Source organism: Pinus tabuliformis, chromosome Q, assembly GCF_031772625.1.
Source record: "Pinus tabuliformis cultivar Carrire ecotype Pingquan chromosome Q, CPIR1, whole genome shotgun sequence".
NCBI classification, from domain to species: domain Eukaryota; kingdom Viridiplantae; phylum Streptophyta; class Pinopsida; order Pinales; family Pinaceae; genus Pinus; species Pinus tabuliformis.
This window is the reverse complement of record NC_142296.1, coordinates 1,297,483,229-1,297,506,246: the sequence shown is the minus strand read 5'-3', so window position 1 is coordinate 1,297,506,246 and position 23,018 is coordinate 1,297,483,229. Positions and strand designations below refer to the sequence as shown.

At 39.4% G+C, this 23,018-nt stretch overlaps 1 protein-coding gene across 1 annotated transcript in view; it reads right to left on the bottom strand.

Moving 5' to 3' along the window:
• The window catches only part of LOC149224567 (AICARFT/IMPCHase bienzyme family protein), a 155,836-nt gene that overhangs the window by 77,548 nt on the left and 55,270 nt on the right, over positions 1–23,018 (bottom strand). Inside the window, exons 4-7 of the mRNA XM_089386161.1 lie at positions 5,229–5,331; positions 4,218–4,351; positions 3,950–4,133; positions 3,691–3,845 (exon numbers count right to left, since the gene is read on the bottom strand). Of these exons, the coding sequence (XP_089242287.1) occupies positions 3,691–3,845; positions 3,950–4,133; positions 4,218–4,351; positions 5,229–5,331 (576 nt within the window). The remainder of the gene's footprint in view (positions 1–3,690; positions 3,846–3,949; positions 4,134–4,217; positions 4,352–5,228; positions 5,332–23,018) is intronic.

The following is a 23,018-nucleotide window of genomic DNA, read 5'->3' as shown; positions in this document are numbered from 1 at the left end:
CTTAATGTGCTGCCCCAACTGTATAAAAATAGTAAGTTTTGTTGGGAAACTGAAAATTCAAAATTTTAGTCCTAATTAAATATATGCTTCAAAAATATTTCAGACTTGAATTTCACAGATATGCAGTAATTTATAGCAAGCTAAAATGTTAGATCTAGGTCAAAATAAAGATGCCCAAGTGGCCAAAACTTGTGAAAAAATAGATTTTACAACTTTAATCAGTTTTGACCAATTAGAATATGATTTTAAGGAAGCAAAATGAGGGTTTGGAGGTCAAACCCTGAGCCGAAGGCCTTGAAGATCCCACCGTTGAAAATCGTTGAAACTTTGGGATTATCTTGCCACTTGCTAGATATGAATTTTGAGACCTTAATCCTGCAAAACCGCCAAGTATTTAGCCTTAAATCTTCAGATTAGGGTTTCAGGTCAATTTTGGGGCAAAAGAGGCCAAAATTTGGAGAACAAGGACAAGGGAAGCGAATTTGTGGGGATAAGTGGGCTAGGATGATAGATCGGGCCACAAGGAGGCTGGAAATGGCCAAGCAAGGCCAACACTTTGCCCAGAAAGGCTAGCGTTTTGGAAAAATAGGGTCAAGGGGCCAAACCCCAAGGCCTAAATCCTAAGGCCTAGGGCCTGAAGGCTCCACAAGGGAGCCGCAAACCCTTAGAGGACTGCGGCTAAGGAGGAAGAGGAGAAAGGGCTAAGGGAGGAGGGACGAAAAGAGGAGAGGCCTACACAAGCCTACGGAGGCTTAACGGCCAGCCTAGGAGGGCCAAAAGGATGACGCAAAGGGCAAGGATGGCTTATGCAGGCCAAGAGAGAGAGACATTGGGCCTAGAGGGGGTAGATCTGGCCCTCGGAGAGTCAAAAACTGAAAACCCTTGCTCTGAAAAAAAATTATGCTTCAGCTCTTTGATTTTCTAAAAATTCCTCTGTGGGAAACCTGCAAAAAATTCCAAGAGACTAGATCTTACCCTCAAGGGCCTAGATCTAGCTCTTCTTCCACTTAACTCCTTGATCTAACCTACAAAAATAAAAATAGAAACACCCAAACCCCAAATATATACAAAATAAATCTAAAACCCCAACCCAAGTTAGAAAAAATAAATTACAATTTACAATTTACAATTTAATTTACAAAATATACATGGGTTTTTAAATGGATTTTGAGAAAATAATTTTTTTTAATATTTTTTACTTGAAAGAATGGCTAAAATACTTCAGAAAAATTAATGATTCACTATAGCCCAAGCGAAGATTAAATCCACCATATAAAAACTAGAGATCCAAGCAACAATGGTTCTTGCCCAAGTTTGTGAACTTGGAGGCCAACGACTGAAATACCTACAAACACTATGTATTTATCTCAAAAATAATCTATCAGATCACATGGGGAATCAAATCACCTAAGATTAGCGCAAAACTATCAATAGTATGATTTTATCTCCATCTAATGAAAAAACAAATCTTACCAATATTCAGCACAACATAAAGATGCTCATAGTCAGCACATACCACAAATCAATAAGCAAGAACACCTTGAATTGCACCCCAAAGTCTTTTATTATGATAGAAAAAATAGTTCTCAGTGGGACAATAGTTTACGCAACGCTTCAGCAGCATTTCTACCCAGAGATCAAGATGACTAGAGACTCAAATGACTCTCTAATTTGTAGATAAATTCTCCAAATGGAAAAATAATGGCTAATTTCTTTGATCCTTGTCAAAATAATCTTGGTCATTGATAAATACTTCAAAATCTTTTAATCTTGGCCCTTGATTCTTATTTTTCAGGAATTTTCGAATTTATCAGTTAATTCCACTTTAATTAGCTCTAAATTAATTATTTAGAGTTAATTTCCTCAAAATTTTGACTTTGACTTAACCACCAAGGTCTAAGGGTCCAAATTTCTTTGAAAATGACAATATTCCCTTTGTGGAGAACCTTTAAAAATTGATTCTTTCAAGGCCCACGAATTTTTCCATTTGGAGAATTTATTTTCCTAGACAATTTAATTTTAACTCTAATTAATTTTATTTTTCCAAAAAAAATAATTAATTTACACATGAGGAGATTAATTATTTTTCCAACCCTCTAATACATATGATTTTTCTTTTACAAAACTCAAAGAGAGAATACACATTCGTTTAAGACCCTCAAGACACATAACCCATCTGCGACTCAAGATGATCTAGTAAACCAAGTGATTTGTAATAAAATAATTAAGCCAATTAGCTTAAATTATTCCCAAACCACTTTTACATCAAACTCTACTAAAACATTAGGACTCACATAATAATTCGACAAAAATTTCACCCTAGCTTTGGGGTTTTACGCTGGAGGGAAAAAACTCTTCTAATTAGCCATGTCGAAAAACATACGTAATTAGTGAGATTAAAAAACCACCTAGGATGGAATTCGTCATCAAATTATAGGCTTACCTAGGTGGTTACATAGACTCATGCTTTTACTAAGATCATTTACAATATATAACTTGCAGAATGGGATGACTATGACACACGGACTGCTAAGATGTTATATGATCCTTGTTGAAAAAGTTGGTACTTCCGCTTCCTTGGAACTTAGACAATTTGAGTGCAACAAGACACACACTTAACTATTTCATTCTTATGTTCAAGATCACATGCCTCATTGCCTTTTGCAAAAATGAAAGAAAAAATATTCCTTGCATTCACAAGCCTCTTCGATTGTTCTGTAGTCACCAGAGAGATGTCGGATTTCATGCAATGAGCTCTTATAATATATTCAATCCCATCCTTAAAGAGGTGGTACTTGTTCTCCTTTCTGAAAAAATGGTCTTTCTCTCATACAAATAAGGGCTTCCCAACATTCAATTCAACCTCATCTATAAACTTGGAACTGATAGCAAATCTAAGTCTACACGGTTTTGTTACTTGCGGCTTTGCATTATCACATACCCATCCGAGAGGGTAAGGTTTAACATGAGGTTTTGTTTCAACTTTCAAGTCCTAATTTCTTGACAATTGCTTCATAAATGAGATTTACTTGGGAACCATTATAAAAAAGCATGTCAATTTTAGTATGCTTTGTTATGACTCTAATATGGAAGAGCTCACTTCTTTTCTTTTCAGAGTTAAGTGGTTGAACAATAGAGCTTGAACTAACATGAGAAGATGGTATACCTTGTACCTTTCACAGGACCCTCTTTCAAGATGCATTTATCTGTGGTCATGTAGTCATTGTAATCATCATCATTCATTTTGACAATAAAATATATTTTTTATTCATTAGGATAAAAATGATTTCTTGCCTCTTTATGGTTGGTCCCATAAAGAACAGTGATGTTCATTACAATTTGACTGATAGCCCTCTGGAACATTGTCCCAGCAGCAACCTGATTACTAGAAGCCTCAATACAAAGGACAGAGTCACAGACATATTTGCAAAGTGAAGGATTCAAGCTACCATTTTTTTTCCAATTTTAAGGTGAAGGCCAAGCCAGAAACCAAACTGGTGTATGAAACCACCTCATTTTATTTTCTAAATCCTAAATAAGAAGAAAGTATGTCACTCACAAACAAGCTTATAAACTGATATCCCTTGAAAAAATGCCATTTAATCTGACTTACATTTTCCACAATCCCTGAAGCCCAAACATTTGTATGATCACAGAAATTTACAAAACAACTTAAACAATATGCCTTACCTTTCCATGATGTTGTACAGCAGTTGCAATGCCTCCAGTCTCCACCTCACATAGGGATTTATCAATGTAAAATGCAGCCCTCTGATGAGGATTTTCACCATATCTAAGAGGAGACTTTATTGAAAGTGGAACAGTTAAGCTTGGTGGAAACTCCTCTGCTCATGAAAACCATTCTGTTGCAAATTAAAGAAATGAAACGCCATAGAACTTGCCACATAATTTATAATTTAAAGCAGCCTTAACTTGATTCAAGAATTACCTCTACCAAGCTGCTTCCAAAGCCATTCTGATACAGCTGAGTCATAGGCAGCAACATGCTGAAAAGCTTTCCATGCAAGCTTTCTTCGGAAATACTCACCTCCTTGATTCTCTTCACCTTGCAAATATCTTAGGAGAGCAGGATAGTCCGTGAAATCGACAACCACCAGGACATCTTTGTGGTTCTACAACAAGGGATGGAAAAAGCATCAAGCAAAGTATCATGTAGGATCCATGCACATGTAGGTTCTCCTGAAATAAAAGCCTACCTTGGCAGCTGCCCTGATCATCGCTGGCCCACCAATATCAATGTTCTCAACCCCATCCTCAAATGATATCCCAGTAGGTGACGAAACCTTCTCATAAAATGGATAAAGGTTTACAACTACCACATCAAATGTCCCTGTATCTCAATAATTATTAAACAATTAGAAAATGATACATAGGATTAACTTCTTTTTCTGTTTTTGAAGAAAAACATCATCATTTTGAATGAAGACTGTTTAATTAGAATATGGAAAGAATAAGGACTTGTCTATTGAATCTAACATAGGTGTCTAAAGGTAAATGCAACATCCAATATAGACTGCAATTTTAGACATTCTGGGGCAAGCCCACTGAAAATTCCAGTAACATCAAATAAGCAAAAGAATTAAAATCGAGTGGGTTAAGCCAGAGACGGTGCAAAACTGCATTTGATAAGATAAACTTCTTTTGCACAGCTTGCAAAGACTAGAACTAAATGATGTCAAAACATAATATTACCATGTTCACAACAACAAATTCACTAAACTGCAAAATAATATATATTTTAATATCTACAAGGCTACTTTGTAGCAGTTGCTACTTACTCAATGTTCCTGGATCAAATGGCCCAAACCAACTTTTTAAATTTCTTCTTCTTTACCATAATTTTCACCTCAGTCTATAACTAATTAATCCTACTCTTCTAAAGTTCACTCTATAATCCACTGTTTAAAATGCAACCCATCCAAAAAAGCATTTTGTTACATACCAATATGCTAAAAAAGCAGAAAGTACAAATTCAGCATTGCCATGATACAAACTGAAGTAATAACAATGGAGTTGGCACAAAAGCAGGCCAATATGATCCTCCGCAAACTAGACAGCCTAATAAACACGTATAACCCATCTTGATAACATAATAAACAGAACTTACACATTAATCATTTAATTTGACAGTAACGATTTTTCCATCATGAAAGAAGACACTTGTAACAAAAATACATTGAAAACCAAGCTCAAATTGATGTTCTCACTAATTCCATGCTTCTTCAAATCTTCCATGTGATGCTGCTTGTCCTTTCTTGCAAGAATACCTCCATGCACAGCAGGATGCAATGTTTTCACACGACCATCAAGCTGAAGAAAACAGGGAAAGCCCTTCATTAAATGAAATCCAATCTAGTACCAAAAAAAGCTAGGGCATTGGACACATTGGGGAAAAAATCGGCAAAGTCTGGCAAGCATTAAAAAATATAATATAAATTCATTTTTTTCATTTTGTTTAAATATAAACTAACAACAACACCATATAATCACAATGCCAAATAAAATGTAGAAAAAAAGACCGATGTATAAGAAGAGTAAGATGCTAAATGACAAATCAACCATTAACTATCGAAACTGATAACTGCCCAATCAAGAATCAAAACAGAACACACAATACAAAATCACATGAAAGATATATTAAATGTATCTCATTAGCACGAGTCATCTACAATGATCAATCTAGAATCTATCTTTCAATTCCCTCTGCTCCTTTTATGAGCAAAGGCAATGGTCCATCCTCTAGATGGAAGGTCTTGTGGCCAGCGTAAGAAGTCTACTGGTGGATGTCTTAGTCTGTAAAGAAAATGGTGCTAAGACTCGCATATCAGCCTCCTCAATCTCAATCTGCTCCTCCTGTAATGGCATTAGGCCATCCTCCCTAGCTACTTGATCCAGGTGACCCATCATAGTAGCCCTCTCGGTCTCCACTTTCCACTTAAACATGGTGTCAATGCCATCCAAGGAAATGACATCCACATTAGGAATTATCTCAAGATGCTTCGTCCACAACCAAAGATTGTAGTAGATGTAGAAAATAACTAATTACACGATGGAATTATAACACCTGGGAATGTGAAAACCACAAATAAAAAAACAATCCCCACTAGAAATTCTTTCATGGCAATGAAAATGCTTGGTTTCCATTCCTAAAATCAATGGAAGATTATGGCAAGCTCTTGTGCTCTCAACCCCAAATTGCTGAAGATGAAAATAAGCCAGAAAAATCCAATTATAGGCTGGCTTGGCAATTTTTTCATGTCGTTGCATGATATTTTCAAAGAAATCACGATTTTTGGTAAACATCACAATGTTGCAATATTGTCAAAATATTGATTTTTAAAGTGATATATTAGTGGGAGTTAACCATCACAAAATATTGCAACATGGATGCTTTATCAGCAATATTTGCAACACTGATTGATGGCTAGAGTATAGACTCAAGGACGAGTTTCCACATAATGCACCATGTAAAATAAATATACAACTTGCATTGCTTCTTGATCTGTGCTTTCTCAATTGGATTCACTGTTTCTTTTTCAGTGATAAAGATACAGTGAATCCAACTGAAATACAGTTAAATTGATAAGATAAAACTGAATCTTCAACTTCAATCAATTTATCCTAGAATAGACTGGCTTAATTAAATAACATTTCTCACGTGAGAAACACTAAACTAGCTTGTGCTAAAATAGCTGCTAGAAATAGATGAAATGTATTTTTAGTGCTCATCAATTATTTCTTGCTTACAAGAAACTGACCCCATTTTTTGCTAGAAAGAGGAACCTATTGTTCACAGATGGGTTGAAAAATACACTTGACCTATTAAGGCACACCATCTTTACTTCCAAACATGTGGTAGTTGATTTGTTACTTCTAGTTAGTGTCCTGGTTTCATGCAGTGCATCTTCCAAGAGAGGAGATAGAAAATCTACAATGGTATCTTTTGGACATACTACTCATACCTCATCTTCCAAATGTGATGGTTCGTGTAACTTTAGAAGAGAAACATTTACCATGTCATGCATGCCATGAGGAATTCTAAGATCCAAGTGGAAACATATCATCCAACACACTTGTGATGTTGTCCTTCCTTGAATCTACGTATGTCCAGTTGCAAGCATAAAGTCTCTCCTAATATGAATGTATGTGGGATGTTGTGTTGATCATGTGTAGCACTTTACAGTATGTTGTTTTTTCATTATACTTAGTGGAATCTCTCATGTCAATCTAAATTCAATAGCAAAAATATCATTTTCTTGAAGATATATATATATATATATATATATATATACATTCTGTATGGTGCCAAGTCAATATCAGATTGATTCGTAGGTCTTTGTCAAGTCGCGTATCAAGTTCGGATCTCCATCCAAAACAAGTTACTTGCCAAATTGAGTTTGGTGACTGTTACCGCAAAATCTAGCAAACCTAGTGCAAATCCTCACTAGGCAACCAAGGTCTTATGGCAACAAGAGATCAGCCACCACTGTCACCTCAGTGGCTTCTCTCCAGCTATTGGTGGTAAATATTATCCCCACAGGCAAGGCTTTCCTACAAAAGATCACCAATAAGATATTTAACAAAAGGGGGCTTAATGGTGATTCAAGGTTTAATAATAAAGTGTTGAAAATAGTAGTGAGAAAGTGATTCCTTGATTTGTGCCTTAATTCAAGGACTCAAATTTGAGTTTCTTCTTTGTCATACTCAATTTCCTAAAAATTAGGAGACTCCCTATAAATTAGGACGAGTTCCTATAATATAAGAATCAATCCCTAAAAATTAGGATGAGTTAGGATGCAGTTAACTGATGTGTTGAAATTGAAGGTCGAGTTCTTGATTTCCTGTAGCAACCCAAAAACTCGCACGTGTGGCAGCGGAGACAGAATTTCGGCTTCTTCTTGCTTGACAAGTGTCTCCTTCTTCACTAGGGTTTTCTCTTTCTTCTCTAGGCATTTCGCAATTATTTTCTTCTCTTGCAACTGCAAATCAAACTTGTTTGTGTGTGTCTCAAATGAGGTCGAGTAGCTGCCAATATATAGTAGTTTTATGCTCCTGTTGAGGCCAACTTGTCCTTAATGAGGCCGACTTGTCTTCTTTGAGGTTGACATGGTGGAGGAGACCTATTTGACTCATTTACATCAAAATAATTTTCTTTCTTGATATATAAAGCCCAAGAAGGGTCTATTAAATGATGACAAGGACTAGGACTCAAGACACAAACCCTAGAAGCCTACAATGGAGGCTTTTGACCTAGAAATAAAATAATAAGAGCATGAAACCCATGCTTAATAAATAATTTTCTTTCATAATAAAATTTATTTTTCTTTCTTTTAACAAATACATTACATCATGACTCAAATACAATCATGAAGACCGACACTAGTTACATTCTTCAACACTTCCTCTTAACTAGGTAGGTATTCATAATCAAATATATATACAGGTACAAGGATGAACTCAAAGTGATCTGTTCTCTGAAGAGTCATAGCATACGCAGTGCTAAAGATTTGATACTAGACCAAGGTATCTAACCGGTTGAGACTATTACCGCTCAAACTAGCAGGGGTCCTAGGAGGAGATCATATAGAGCAACTACTAGGTCAAGGGGCAACAATGGAGTGATAGCCTACTGTCACCTCAGCAAAGGCTCCCTGCTCTTCACGGACTTTCATCATGGGAGGAGACCCGGTATGAGGAATCACGGGAATGAATAGGTCAATGAAAGGATGAAGGGTGATTCCCAAGGCCCATTCACAGGAGAGACTCAATAATATGGTTTTCTTGCTTGGAAAGCAAGGTGATATGCTCTCTAGGAAAGGCTAGGAGGATTCTTGAGGCTAGGGTTTGGGAGTATATCTTGTCAGGAGGTTTCCTAGACCCAAGAATCCTTGTGGAGAATTGGCCTTCGTGTGATCTTTGTGGAATTAGAGTTGCAAGGTTGCCGGACCACACAAGACCAAGTGGACACAGAATTAGGTCAAGGATGTGGAGTTGATCAGCCAAAGAGGGGCTTGACCTAATTATGGAACAGAAGATGACCAAAGGACAAATCTTCTTTTGAGAACTTAATGCAATAATCCAAATGAGGACACCAACCAAGGGAAACCTAGGGCAAGAAACGATCATTGAGTTAGGGCTTGCTATATCTCAAGATCCCACTGTCGAAATCTTAAAATTTGGAGGGCTTCTAGAGAAAACCTTACCACAGTTATGGACAAGAGATCAAACGTTTTTGATGGCTACAATGGGAGAAAAGTTATGCCCTAGTTGACCAATGGAGGCTAGGCCTAGAAAGAGGAGAGGTGAGAAAAATATAAGTGATCACCTATAGAAGGATTAGTGCCTTATTCTTTGGGAGAGATGGAGTCAAAGAGAACTTGGTGTTTGGAAAAGATTTACCCAATCAAGGAGGTCTTTAAGCAACTTTGCATGGCATTAGGGCATGAGAGCAGCTACTTAAGGTCTTTATACTTCGATATGCAATAATTGATGACTTATCAAGATATATTTAACAACAATAATCTCTAGGAACATTCACCCATTCATACATGGCCCATGCAATGATGCAACGCTACAAAAGATCAAAATTTCCACAATTTCGCATAGAAAAGCAGTAAATTTCAGACTTGTATAGCGAAAATCCCAGCAACATTTCATGTGACAAAGTAAATACAAGAATAAGCATGAAAAGGATCACTTACATGTACAAATGAGTATATCCAATCATCAAATTATGCCAATAATGAAGCTCCAAGACAAGAGAAATAGATCCAAACATCAAAATTCATCCATGCAATCCAAACTCATCCTCCAAAAGGGAATGTGAAATTCTCAAGTAGCTACTAAACCCAATCCAAGTGATGATGAGAGAACGAATTACCTCACATCTATTTATACAATCTTTAATGAGTTTGATTTGCCTAATTTGGCCTAATTGAGCCCCAAATAATAAAATAATGTGCAATAATAACATCCCTTGGTGACAAGCCCACCAAGATAGCTCAATAACATAAGAATAAGCCTCTCAAGAGGGTAGAATGATCAATAAAATGAGTCGTTGGGCCTTTGAGGAGGCCTAATGAAGTCCAGAGTATGCCATGATGTGAGAATGGACCTCAAACATAGTGGACAAGGGGTTGGCCCCTTGTTTTCCAAGCAACTTAGTGCGGTGCTCCCATGTGGGTGTGGAGGCACAAGGACATCCTCATGGGCCTCCAAGTGAATCAAAAATGCATGTAAACCATCTAAGGGCCAGGATGATGACATAAGCCCTCCCTTTGTCTCCTGCAGTGAGACACGTCCTCATCTGGACCCTGCAACATCTGCCACGTGTATGGAGCAAGTGTGGAGCATGCTAGGCATAGTGAACTAGGTGCATCATCCTCATCCAAAAGGTGGAACACGAGCAATCAATGAGTGGTGTTGGGTATCCATGAAGTACTCTTTGTTATGGTGGAGGCCCATGGCTCTTAACGCTCACCCTACAAGTGTTAATGTGGCCCTCTAAAGGGCTAGGGCCTTGTATAGGGAGACCAAGCCCCAAATGGAGACCCACCTACAATACTACATAAGGTCCAATGCGTCCCCTTGCCCTCCAATACAACAAATCATTAATCAAGTAAAATAGCTTACAAGTGATGGAATCAATGGGAAATTCATGGTGGCATGCCCTTCCATAGTGGGCTTTGGCATGTACAAGTGTCTCCAAGCTCAATAAGGGGGTTAATCAAGGACCTTATTAGGTGGTTTCAACCTTCAAAGGGGTTGACATGTCTATGGTACATCCATCGAGTGGTAGGTGGCAAATGATATAGTGATGGAACGGAGTCGGGTTCTGAGGAATGCTCCAAGCCACATGCCATGGTACAAGGGTAGTTATAATAAGGGAAGCCCACACCTGGGTATATGAGTGTAGGCAGGAGCAAATCGTGGTTCATGAGTTGTCTTTCCACCCTTCTTCATATGCCTTTTGCCTTCAATTGATTCTTCTTCATAATTGTTTGGGGCTCCAGGGGATGAGAGCATGATGTGTAGGATATAGTAGTAGGCACCCCCCTTAAAGGTGGGGCATTTTATTGCCCACTAGGGGTTGGGACAATCATGGGTTCCTTTATGTCGAGGGGGCTCATCTATGGCCCATAGGAACCAGGGTAGTGGCCATAGATAAGGAGGTAGAGCTCATGTTCGACTTTCGCCCACATGCTAAACTTGTATGTCACAACCATCTTTTGCATTTTGTGGTACATTTCCTATTGAGAGTGGCCAAATTATTCTTCTTCTTTTCCTTTTAGCTGCATCAACCTCTAGGGCATCGTTCCAGGCCCGACCCAAGGTGTGCATAAGGGTTGGGGGAGGTTAACCCTATGTGGACCTAGATGGGTAAAAAGATGAGTGGGGCTAAAATGAGTGGAAGGGGGTTGATGTATATGGTGTCGGGAAGCGGGACCACGCAACCAAAATTGGGATTTCCCATGTAGTGCCAACCCTAAAGTTAATGGCCAATAAAGGAGATCCCACGAGACTAGGATGCAAGGCTTACCACGAAATCGGGCAGTGGAGACAAGAGTACAGACCTAGCCCACCCTCTCTATCGAATCCCCCCCAAAATCCATGCCCAAAAGTGCCCATAACAAGAAAGGAAAATTACTCAACTAAACCAATGAAAAGCCATACATTCAGGGTTGGGAGGCCCACCTTCAAACATGCCATCATAACAGATGGACGAGGCACCACATGGTTGGCTCAGGTGGAGGAGATGATGGCACATCTAGCTATCTGGCCGCCAGGGGCTGTTGGCTGAGGACCATCTAGGAGAATTTTTTTCTCCTATGCATACTACCCATAGGTGGTGGGTAACAGAGACTAAGGTGTATTCCAAGCTTTAGCCACTATAGGTACCATGAGGTTTCAACTCAAACACCAACCGAGGGATCCAGGCATCATATCCAAGGTCGGAGCTCCACAAGACCAATGATACCCTCCCTACTTCGGGATCTAGACATCATCACAGGACACTCCAAGATGCTTCATCTCTCCCTATCAACTAAAAAAAATATATCCACTAGTCCAAGCATGCTTCAAAAATGTTCAACCTTCTTCTTGAGAGATTTTCCTATACAATCGCAAACCCAATTAGTAATAAGCTTTCAATATATATATATGTGTGTGTGTGTGTGTTAGCACAAACCTTTGGGATTTTCAATCATTCTGATGTTGCTCATCACAATATCTAAACTTGTCTTCATAGAAGCTTCTATCTTCATTTTCTTCAGAAACACCAACCTCATCCTCAACACTTTAACATATACAAATTTTGTTTGCAATTTTATCAATTAAGAACAATCAACATTAGTGCTTTAGCTATTCTCCGATCTTATTTTTCCTCATTGCTATTCTTCATATTTCCAAGATCATGTCCTCTTTCCCAACTGTGGAGGATATACACTTTCCTTCATCAAGCTCCCTCTCAACTTAGGAAGATCAACAATTATACAGGGTCTTTTATTTGTATCATCGTATCATTGGAGAAACTTCAACTTTTCAAACCTTCATTTCTTAAGAAACATCATTCTTTCTATGGCAACAAGATGGTCTCTTTATCTTTAATATCGTCATCATTCTTACAGCTTCCTCTTTTTATTATGCTCAACATCATCATCAAATCATCAACAAGGATGAGGTATCTTCAACATCTTGAAGACCATATACCTTCAATTCTTGAACAACAAGGTTAAACAAGTACATATATAAGTGCATAAAGTCAATTATATCAAAATAGGGTTAGTATGTTATCACAATGGGAGCATTCAAAAACTTTGAACAAGAAAAACAAACTTTAGATATGCAAAACATAAACCTAGTTAGGTATATAATTAATAAGGGTTACATCCCCTAGACTTCTTGCAACAACTTTGGCTAGGGTTTTGTCACAAACTCTAGATTTCATTATCAAAACTAAATCATAGATATCAATCATCAAGTTAGCATTAATCATAGCGAAATCATCATATTTCTAAGGTTTTCATCATCATACCCTAGAATCTAATTTCAATCTTTACTATGGCTTTATTGTAAACCCTAGATACATAAACCTTTAATGTTAGATTTACAGTAACTTGACCAAACAAGGGTTTCAGGCATATAGAGGCACATGCATCTAGGGTTTCATTCCTAGGATTTTATATTAACTATTACAAAGGTTTTGTTCATAAACCCTAATTCATCAATAGAGAAGGATTTAATCATAGGATCAAGATTTTTATTAACAAACCCCAAGTATACTTAGGGTTTCATTGTTAACATAAATTTATCCTAAGCATCAAAAGACTAGGGTTTTACAGTGAACCCTTAAGGTTAGGGTTTCACCAAAATGAACAATTGGTAAGAGATAGTATGACAAGGGTAGATTCAATCTAGCAATCAATTACCCTAACAAGAATCTTTACGATTCAAAACCCTAGACATAAGAGAGTTAGTAATATAAGGCAGATTTTAAATGAAGAATAATCATACCTTCTTATAAGAAGAAGATCTGCAACAAATCAAACATACCTTGAGTTGCACTTTAACAAACCTTGTAGAGTAAGCTTATTTAAGACCTTTCTTTTGATGTCTCCCTCTGAGTCTAGCCATAATCCTTATGTATTTTTGCAACCTTCCCTACCACGGAAAATATAAAGAATGAATTATGTATGCAATACAGACAAAGTTGGATGTATAAAGGAACTCAATCATGAAAGAGAAAATAGGATACTTATTTTTAGTAAAATGGTGGAGGTTCCCTCTTAATCTTTCATCAATTCAATCCTTTTGAGGGATGCCTATATTTTATCAAAACAATTCAAGAATTTCTAACACAACATATTAGGTCTATAAACTCTAGAAATCAAAAAGAAAACTTTCAAAAACAATAGTCTATGATATAAGTAGGAGGATATGCAAGAGACTTAATAATATAAGTCTTTGACTTCGGATTCTTCAGTTTTGTTCTTCTTAGGTGGAGCACATTTGCAATTGTAGCGTGTTCTCTCTCTCTCTTATTACTCTTAGGATTTTCAAGACATTGATTCTTGTGGTGTCCCATCTTATGACAATGAAAGGATTCTATTTTGGATAGGTCAATCTTCTTCTTTGGTCCTTTAAACTTCTTGTTTTCTCCCTTTTTCTTGTAGTGAGCAGAATATGCATTGGATGTGATGTTCTCTTCATCTTACTTCTTATTATGTGTTAATGAGATGCAAGCTTCTTCTTGACTGCATGCATTCCACATTTCTTCAAAGGATGGAGTTTCTTTCCAACTACTAACACCTAATGCAAAGGCACTCCATGGTTTTGGTAGGCCGAGTAGTGCAGCAATCACAAGCTCTTTATCTGGTATAACTTCATCAATAGCTTGGAGCTCATCTCTTATTCGAGAGATCCTTACAAAATCAAAACACACAGTGTCATCTTTTGTCATCTTTAATGTACTTAGTTCATTCTTGAGACTAGTTATTTGTCCAATGTTCTTGATCGTGAATAGTGTGGAGAGAGCTTCATACATCCCTTTTGCTGTATCTATATTGGATATGTAGGGGATTAAGTTATCCTTAACTCCATCTACAATTAGATTCATAGCTAAGATATTTGTCTCCTTGTATTTTTCCTTACCTGCATCATTTGTGGGTTCCTTAACCTTTCCAAGTACAAAATCCAATACTTTGTGCTCTGCGAGGATAAGATCTATCCTTTTCTTCCATGCTCTATAGTTGGTGGCTCCTTCTAGTTCATTTTCTAACTTCATTTATGTGGCCATAGATTTAAGTCTTCCTTGCTTGATATAAACCTTCTTCTTCAAGTCTTCTTAAGTCGAGCCTTTGTAAAATGATACTTCCCTTCTCCTTGTTATCTTGTTTTGAAACCTTTTCTAGATCCTTACTTCTTAGATCCCTTCTTCTATAGATCTTTGAGCTACCAATTTTCTTCTTATCCTTCACCTTAACTCTAGTACCATGTTAGAAAATCAAAAAAGCAGAAAGATTTTCTTATGTTGACAATTACTTGTGATATTCTTGTATTCTTATTAAATTTCTTTATGTTCTTTTATCTTCTTCTCATCGAGCAATCATCAAATCAAAAGCATGAACATCAATGACACCAGATATAGGCACTCAACCAGGGCTAAAACCCTTACATAGGGGAAAACCAAGTCAAACTCTTCCACTAATAGATTCAAATTAAATTGAGACAATCCAAGACCTTAGACCAGACCAAAAGACCTTCCTCTCTCCACCAAGTCAGCCTTACAAATTGATTAATCAAACTTTAGAAGTCACTTCTAGTCAAACAGCTTCAACCCAGCTACAACTCAGAATTTCGACCCTCCAGCTTCCAAAATTTCGGCCCTACAGTAGATCTGTGATTTTGGCCCTCCTACAGCAACCCAAAAACTCGCACGTGTGACAGAGGAGAGAGAATTTCGACTTCTTCTTGCTTGACAAGTGTCTCCTACTTCGCTAGGGTTTTCTCTTTGTTCTCTAGGTATTTCGCACTTATTTTCTTCTCTTGCAACTGCAGATCGAACTTGTTTGTGTGTGTCTCAAATGAGGTCGAGTAGCTCCCAATATATAGTAGTTTGATGCTTTTGTTGAGGCCGACTTGTCCTTAATGAGGTTGACTTGTCTCCTTTGAGGCCGACCTGGTGGAGGAGACCTATTTGACTCAATTTACATCAAAATGATTTTCTTTCTTGATATACAAAGCCGAAGAAGGGTCTATTAAATAATGACAAGGACTAGGACACAAGACACAAACCCCGGAAGCTTACAATGGAGCCTTTTGACCCAGAAATAAAATAAAAAGAGCATGAAACCCATGCTTAATAAATAATTTTCTTTCAGAATAAAATTTATTTTTCTTTCTTTTGACAAATACATTACATCATGACTCAATTATAATTATGAAGACCGACACTAGTTACATTCTTCAACACCTCCCTAGAGACTCAGAGACATTGCCAGGCCAGATATCTCTTACCAACAAGCAAATCAAATCACCTAGACATCAACAGCAAGTTATAGTGGCTAGGAAACAAGATAGGAGACAGTCTAAACCATCCTATAATTCTTCTTCAAGGCATCATCCTATCTCGATATTTCTTCATTCGGCTTCAGATGTTAGGAGAAGTAGATCTTGTGGATCATGGTCCAATCCTTAAATCCTTTCCCTTTGCACATCTCCCTCCCATTGCTGCAACCTGCACTTGGATCCGAGGATTTTCTCATGTTTTCTCATGTTTTTGCATATAGACTTTATGTTTCTACTTTATTTCTTGTTCTTTAGATAAGATGCTTCTTAATACCCCTGCTCTGCATTGACATTATTGTACTTGAAAATCCCATTGACCTACTTTTGTGGTCATTTGTTGGGAATTAACATAATTATCTTATCTATAATATCTATTGAACTACTTCGATAAGACTATGCAAAAGTCCTTGTACATGTACATAGGGACACAATGTCAAATGTACATGCACACATAAACACATAAACAAAGAAAGAATCAGGTGTGTGTAAACTTGTTGGGTTTTGTTTTTTAATTATACACGACAAAGAAGTCAAAAAAATCCCTTCAAAATGGGTGCAACTAATATAAGATTTCAATGTGTACACATATAAAATGTGCACAAACAAACAATGGAATTAAGAGTGTGCAGACTTATTAGAAAATGATCTTTATAATGACTGACAAATCAAAAAAAAATTGGCCCCAAGGGTTAGCTTGATTCGTAGATGCTCATGTGCAAAAGTTCACAGAGGTCTTAGGATCAAGATTCAAATCCCAATAAGTCCCTCGAGGTTATTAGTCACTGCTTAACTAGCAGTTACCACCATCCTCAATCCAAAAAACCGAGGAAGAGGAGGGCAATTGATCTGAACTTAAATAGGAACGCAACAACTTACAGATATAATCATAAACACAGAGATGCAGCAGAAAAACACTTCATTTCATTAATAGAAAAATATTGAACTATGCTTACAAACATAATGGAAATAAGATAGCTCGGGCGATGGTAGCTTATCTCTGAGAAGAGATGTGGCGGCTACATGCCTCTAAACTGTGTTACAATGAGGCTCATAGGCCTATTTATTATTGGAAAACATGAGAAAACCCTAAACATCCAAAATCCTAACCCCAGGAGATGTAATACCAAGAGTTTGGGGCCCCGTTGGGGTTAGTTGGGCAGCGAACTTCCCGGGGTCGTAACTTGGTCATATTATCTTCGTTTGGCGCATACGATACCTTGTGGGAAAGGTCTTGCCGAGTAATACAAGTTTCGCCGCAAGCCCCTGCCTATAGCTAAGGGTTTACCGCGGACCCCAAAAAACGTCGTTTAGGGGGTCAAAACTGCTCCGGAAGTTCAAGACCCGAAAAAATGCTAAAAATAGTAAATGTTGAAATGAACAAGGAAACAGATGAAACTGACTGGGGGTTCTAGGTGGAATAGGCAGGTGGCCACCAATATCCACCTAGATCATTCCTCCCCCCTTAGGAAGCAATGGTCCCCATTGCGTGCAGAGCCTCCATGAGGTGAGGAAATTTTTGTTGAACCTGGTCCCTAGTGAACCACTTGCCCTGGTGAAGGAGTTGGCCTGCTTTGACAACTCGATATAATTGTATCCTCTGTTGGCGAGTGTTCTTGATCTGTGTGTCCATGATCTGATCAATTGTGGCTTGTTCCATGCAGTCCGGGTTGAGCTTTGTTGGTGTGAGTTGTTCTGCAATGTCAGATGTGTCCAACAATGGTGGAAAGTATGGCCGAAGGCAATCTACATTGAACATTGGGTGCAGACCAAGGAACGGTGGGATGTTGAGCTCAAAGGCATTGTCACTGATGGCCTTGGTGATGGTGTATGGCCCATATCGGAGTGGGCAAAGCTTGCGGTGGGGTCCAGCAAAGCACTCCTTCTGCAAATGTAGCCAAACTTTGTCGCCCGCCTAGAACTTGTGCAGCACTCGATGTTGATCATGGCACTGCTTGTACTTAGCATTGGCTCTGTCCAATATATCATGGAGCTATTGGCAGATGTGTTGAATGCGCTCAATGAAGTTGTTAGCCATTTCAACTTCAGACTGAACGTCAACCAAATGTACATGAGTGGTTGCAAATGGTATGGCCACATCAATGGGGCATACTGGCTGAAATCCCAGCGATACCTGAAAGGGGCTATGGCCTGTTGAGCTGTGGAGAGCTTTTTTGTAGCTGTGTTGGGCATAGGGGAGACTTTCATCCCACGTGCGTGGATGCTTCGAGTTGTACATGCGCAGAATGTGTACGATCATCCTATTGAAAACCTCTATTTGGCCATCAGTTTGGGGATGGAAAGTCGTGGACTTAGTAAGTTTTGTATCCAACATCGACCAGAGACTTGACCAAAATGCACTCAGGAATCTACTGTCCCGATCTGAGACAATGGATTGTGGGATCCCAAAGTGTACCCACACTCGCTCAAAGAAGAGCTTAGCAGTGGCCTCTGTTGTGATACTCTTCTTGCAGGCTGCCATGATGGCCATCTTAGAGAATCTGTCGACGACCACGAAAACGCAATCGTTGTCGTGCTTAGTAGAAGGAAGGCCCGACATGTAATCCATGGAGACAAATTCCCAAGGTCGGCTAGGAGTAGGTAGAGGAGTATACAAGCCTTGCTTCTTGATGGTTGGTTTGGCAATGGCGCAGGCGATGCAAGATCTAATGTACTTCCCAACATCCTGACGAAGTTTCAACCAATAAAAATACTTCTGCAATACTGCCACTATTTTCTCTACTCCGAAATGTCCAGCGACCCGACTATAGTGCGCCTCCCAAATCATCTTGGCATGCTCACTTGAAGGAACAAAGATGTGTCCCAGGTGGCATAATAGTGCATCCTGAAGGTGAAAATTTGGAACTTGCTTCCCTTCTAGGAGTGTCTGGTATATGTTGTTGAATTTTGGATCACTCTTGTAAAGATGCGGCCACCACAATGTCTCGTACCCACAGGAGTCGAGCACAGTGATCAGCGCCATGACCGGTGGTCGGCTGAGGCAATCAGCGACGTTATTGGTGTTGCCCTTCTTATACTTAATGTTCAAATGGAATTGTTGCAGATAGGTGGACCATTTCTGATGGCGATCGTTCTGCAACTTCCCTTGTGTTTGTATGAACTGTAGAGGTCGGTGGTCTGTGTGGATGACCATTTCCTTCCCCAAAATGTAATGCTTCCATTGACGGCAGGCCTACATAATGGAATACATTTATTTGTCATAAGTGGGGTACTTTCGGATTGTGTCTGAAAGTGTCTCACTGTGGTAAGCCATTGGATGCCCATGTTGAGTAAGAACCGCACCAATAGCATAGTCGGAGGCATCTGTCTCAATCTCAAATGGTTGTTGCAGGTCTGGTAATGTGAGCACTGGTGCAGAACAGAGGCAATTCTTCAACTCGGAGAACGCTTTTTGTTGGGTTTTCGACCAAAAAAACTTTGATTTCGCTCTGCCCTTGGTGACTTGACTTAAAGGCCAAGTGATATGAGAGAACCCCAACACGAACCTACGGTAGAAATTAGTAAAACCCAAAAAGCTGCGGAGCTCTATTAGAGTGGTTGGGCTAGCTAATCCTGAATAACTTGTATCTTGGATGGGTCCACATGTACACCCTACTCATCAATGATGTATCCCAGATATTGAACCTGGGTCAGGCCAAAGGTGCATTTCTCCAAGTTAGCACATAGCGTGTGTTGTCGCAGTGTTTGAAGGATTTGATAAATATGGTGGAGGTGCTCTTCCCAACTCTTACTAAAGATCAAGATGTCATCTAAATACACCACCACCAATGCATTGGTGAAGGGTCGCAAAATGTCGTCCATCAGTCTCATGAAGGTTGTAGGGGCATTCATCAATCTGAACGACATGACCAACCATTCAAAAAGGCCCTCCTTCGATTTGAAGGCAATCTTCCACACATCAAAGGGTTTGATAAGCACCTAGTGATAACCTGACTTCAAGTCAATCTTGCTAAAATATTTGGGCCCTTTGAGCTGGTCCGGAAGGTCATCAATCTACAGGATTAGGTACCTATTCCGGGCAGTGAGCTTGTTCAGCGCCCAATAGTCAACACAGAGCCTCCAGGTCCCATCCTTCTTCTGTACCAATACAATCTAGCTCCCACAAGGTGATGAGCTTGGCCTAATGTGCCCTTTCTGCAATAGTTCATGAATGGTCCTCTTGATCTCATCGTTCTCTAGAACAGAGCGTCGATAGATCAGTCCATTGGACAGCAGCGAGCTCGGGGTCAAATCGATGGAGTGCTTGACTTGACAGTGCAGAGGTACCCCTGTGGGTGAGGCGAAAATATCCTTGTACTCCTCCACGACCTTGTCCATCTGTTGTTGCTATGCAGAGGAGCCCTGCCTGGAAGCCGTGGCCACAACCTTCTTCTTGCCCTGGGGGTGAATCATAAGGAAAACAAATTTCCTAGTCTGGGAAATGATCTTACTGCATTGCTTTGCAGTGATCAAAGAGATGGCAGTAAGCAGGGCTACCTTCAGTATCATGTACAACTTATTAGCCAAAGTAATAATCACAGAGCGAGGTCTAGACTCATATACAGCATGTCGCTTCCACAAGTATGGTTGTCCTAACAATACATCACAAACTTCAAGAGGAGCAATGTCACACAGTACCTCATCCGTGAAGGGCTTGATGTTGTAGGGAAGGTGGCACTGTTAGCTGACGCGAAGATCTCGTCCTTGGTGAAGCCACCTGATGGTGTACAGTTGTGGATATGTTTTAGTATTTAGGCCCAGACGCTTCACGACCTCTACTGAAATGAGGTTCTTTTGGCTCCCGTTGTCGACAATGAACTGCAGCGGAGAACCCTTCACCCACATCTGTGAGTGGAAGAGGCAATCCCCCTCTTTTGGATCTTCAAGCTCAATCTTCTGGATCTTGGTGGTAGCCACAGTGCACTGGGCTCCACATCAATGATCTGCTTCCCTTTGTTAGTTCCCTTATCGGGTTCTGATTCAAAGTCGGAACCTGCGTCTGATTCGAAAGCCTTCAACTCAGCCACCAGTGACTGCTTGGCCCGACACTCACTTGTATTGTGAGTGGAGCTCTTATGGAACTCACGCCATTTTCCCGTGTCCTTCTTTGTCTTCGTGTTGTTCTTTACTTGCGACTTCGGTGGGTTGTCCTGGGTAGCCCCGCCTTGGCTTGGTCCTTTGTTCTGTGGTTTGGGGGCACCTTTTCCTTACTCCGGATTTGCAAATCCAAAGTCCCGCTTCTTCTGTTTAAACTTCACCTCAATCTTGATCGGGTACCGATATGTCATGCCGAGCGAGGAAATGTCCAAGAACTCCATCTCCTCTTGGATGTACTTGTGTAGACAGCAGCAGTACTTGAGCACCAAATGTCGCTCAGTATCCTTGATACCCAGCTTCGTGTAAAGGGTATGGAAAATATTTGTGAACTCTGGCACATCTTGGTCCCTTCCCTGTCGTAGCGTGGTCCACTTTATGTATTTGTCTTCATAGCTCCCGACAGGAAAATATTGTTTTTTGATGGCGTCTCGAAAAGAATTCCAAGTGGGTGCAGCTGAAAACAGCGAGGGTTCACTCTCGTCCTTTTGTTCACAGTAGGTTTCCCACCTGTCCTTGACATGTGGGGCGGCTTTAAGAAGTGCAAAAGTAATCTTTTCCTGATTAGAAAAGTCATGAACTGAAAATATTCTTCCAACAGATTTAACCATTTATCTACGACATCTACATCTATCTGGCCTTCAAATATGGGAATATCGAAGTTAACTTGTACCTTAAAAGGAGTGGCGCCTCTAGAGTGGCTGCTGGATGAAGATGCATCACCTGTGGGTAACTGTCGAAGGATCTAGGCAAAGTTATCCATCATCGTGTCCCTCTGTTGCTCGAGGCTTCCTCAAACAACATTTTGAAAGGATCTCCTGCCCCCTCTTCTTTCTTTTCTTCCACCATGGGAGGTCATCAAGTTTTGTGAGGTTGATCCTGCAATGGTTCAACTAGATCGAGGCCTAACTCCTTATACCATGACCTCGTTGGGGACATGCAAAGAAAAACAGAGAAAGAGCAGACTGCTCTAATACCACTAATCCGAACTTAAACAGGAATGCAACAACTTACAGATATAATCATAAACACAGAGATGCAGCAGAAAAACACTTCATTTCATTAGTAGAAAAATATTGAACTATGCTTACAAACGGAATGGAAATAAGATAGCTCGGGCAATAGTAGCTTATCTCTGAGAAGAGATGTGGCGGCTACATGCCTCTGAATTGTGTTACAATGAGGTTCAAGGGCCTATTTAGTATTGGAAGACATGAGAAAACCCTAAACAACCAAAACCTTAACCCCAGGAGATGTAACACTAAGAGTTTGTGCACCCCGTTGGGGTTAGGTGGGCAGCTAACTTCCCGGGGTCGTAACTTGGTCATATTATCTCCGTTTGGTGCATACAATACCTTGTTGGAAAGGTCTTGCCGAGTACTACAGGTTTCGCCGCAGGCCCCTGCCTATGGATACATGCCTACTACAAACCCCAAAAAAATGTCGTTTAGTGGGGTCAAAACTGCTCCAGAAGTTCAAGACCCAAAAAAACTGCTAAAAATAGTAAATTTTGAAATGAACAAGGAAACAAATGAAACTAACTGGGGCTCTAGGTGGAATAGGCAGGTGGCCACCAATATCCACCTAGATCAGCAATACATTGAGATGACAAGGTACAAGTATCCTCGCTTGGAATGTTTAATATGCGAGTGATTGAGGAAGTATATTTCTCCATGATAAAAGGTCATAAAAAATTTCCTTCACAAAGTATGCAACTCAAAGAATTCATTCAAAAAGTTTGGCATCACATTAAACTCTAATTACGTATTTGCATAAATTCATTTTTAAAAATCCTCTAGATCCTAAGTAGGGAAACAAAGCATGGGAGACCGTCATCATTG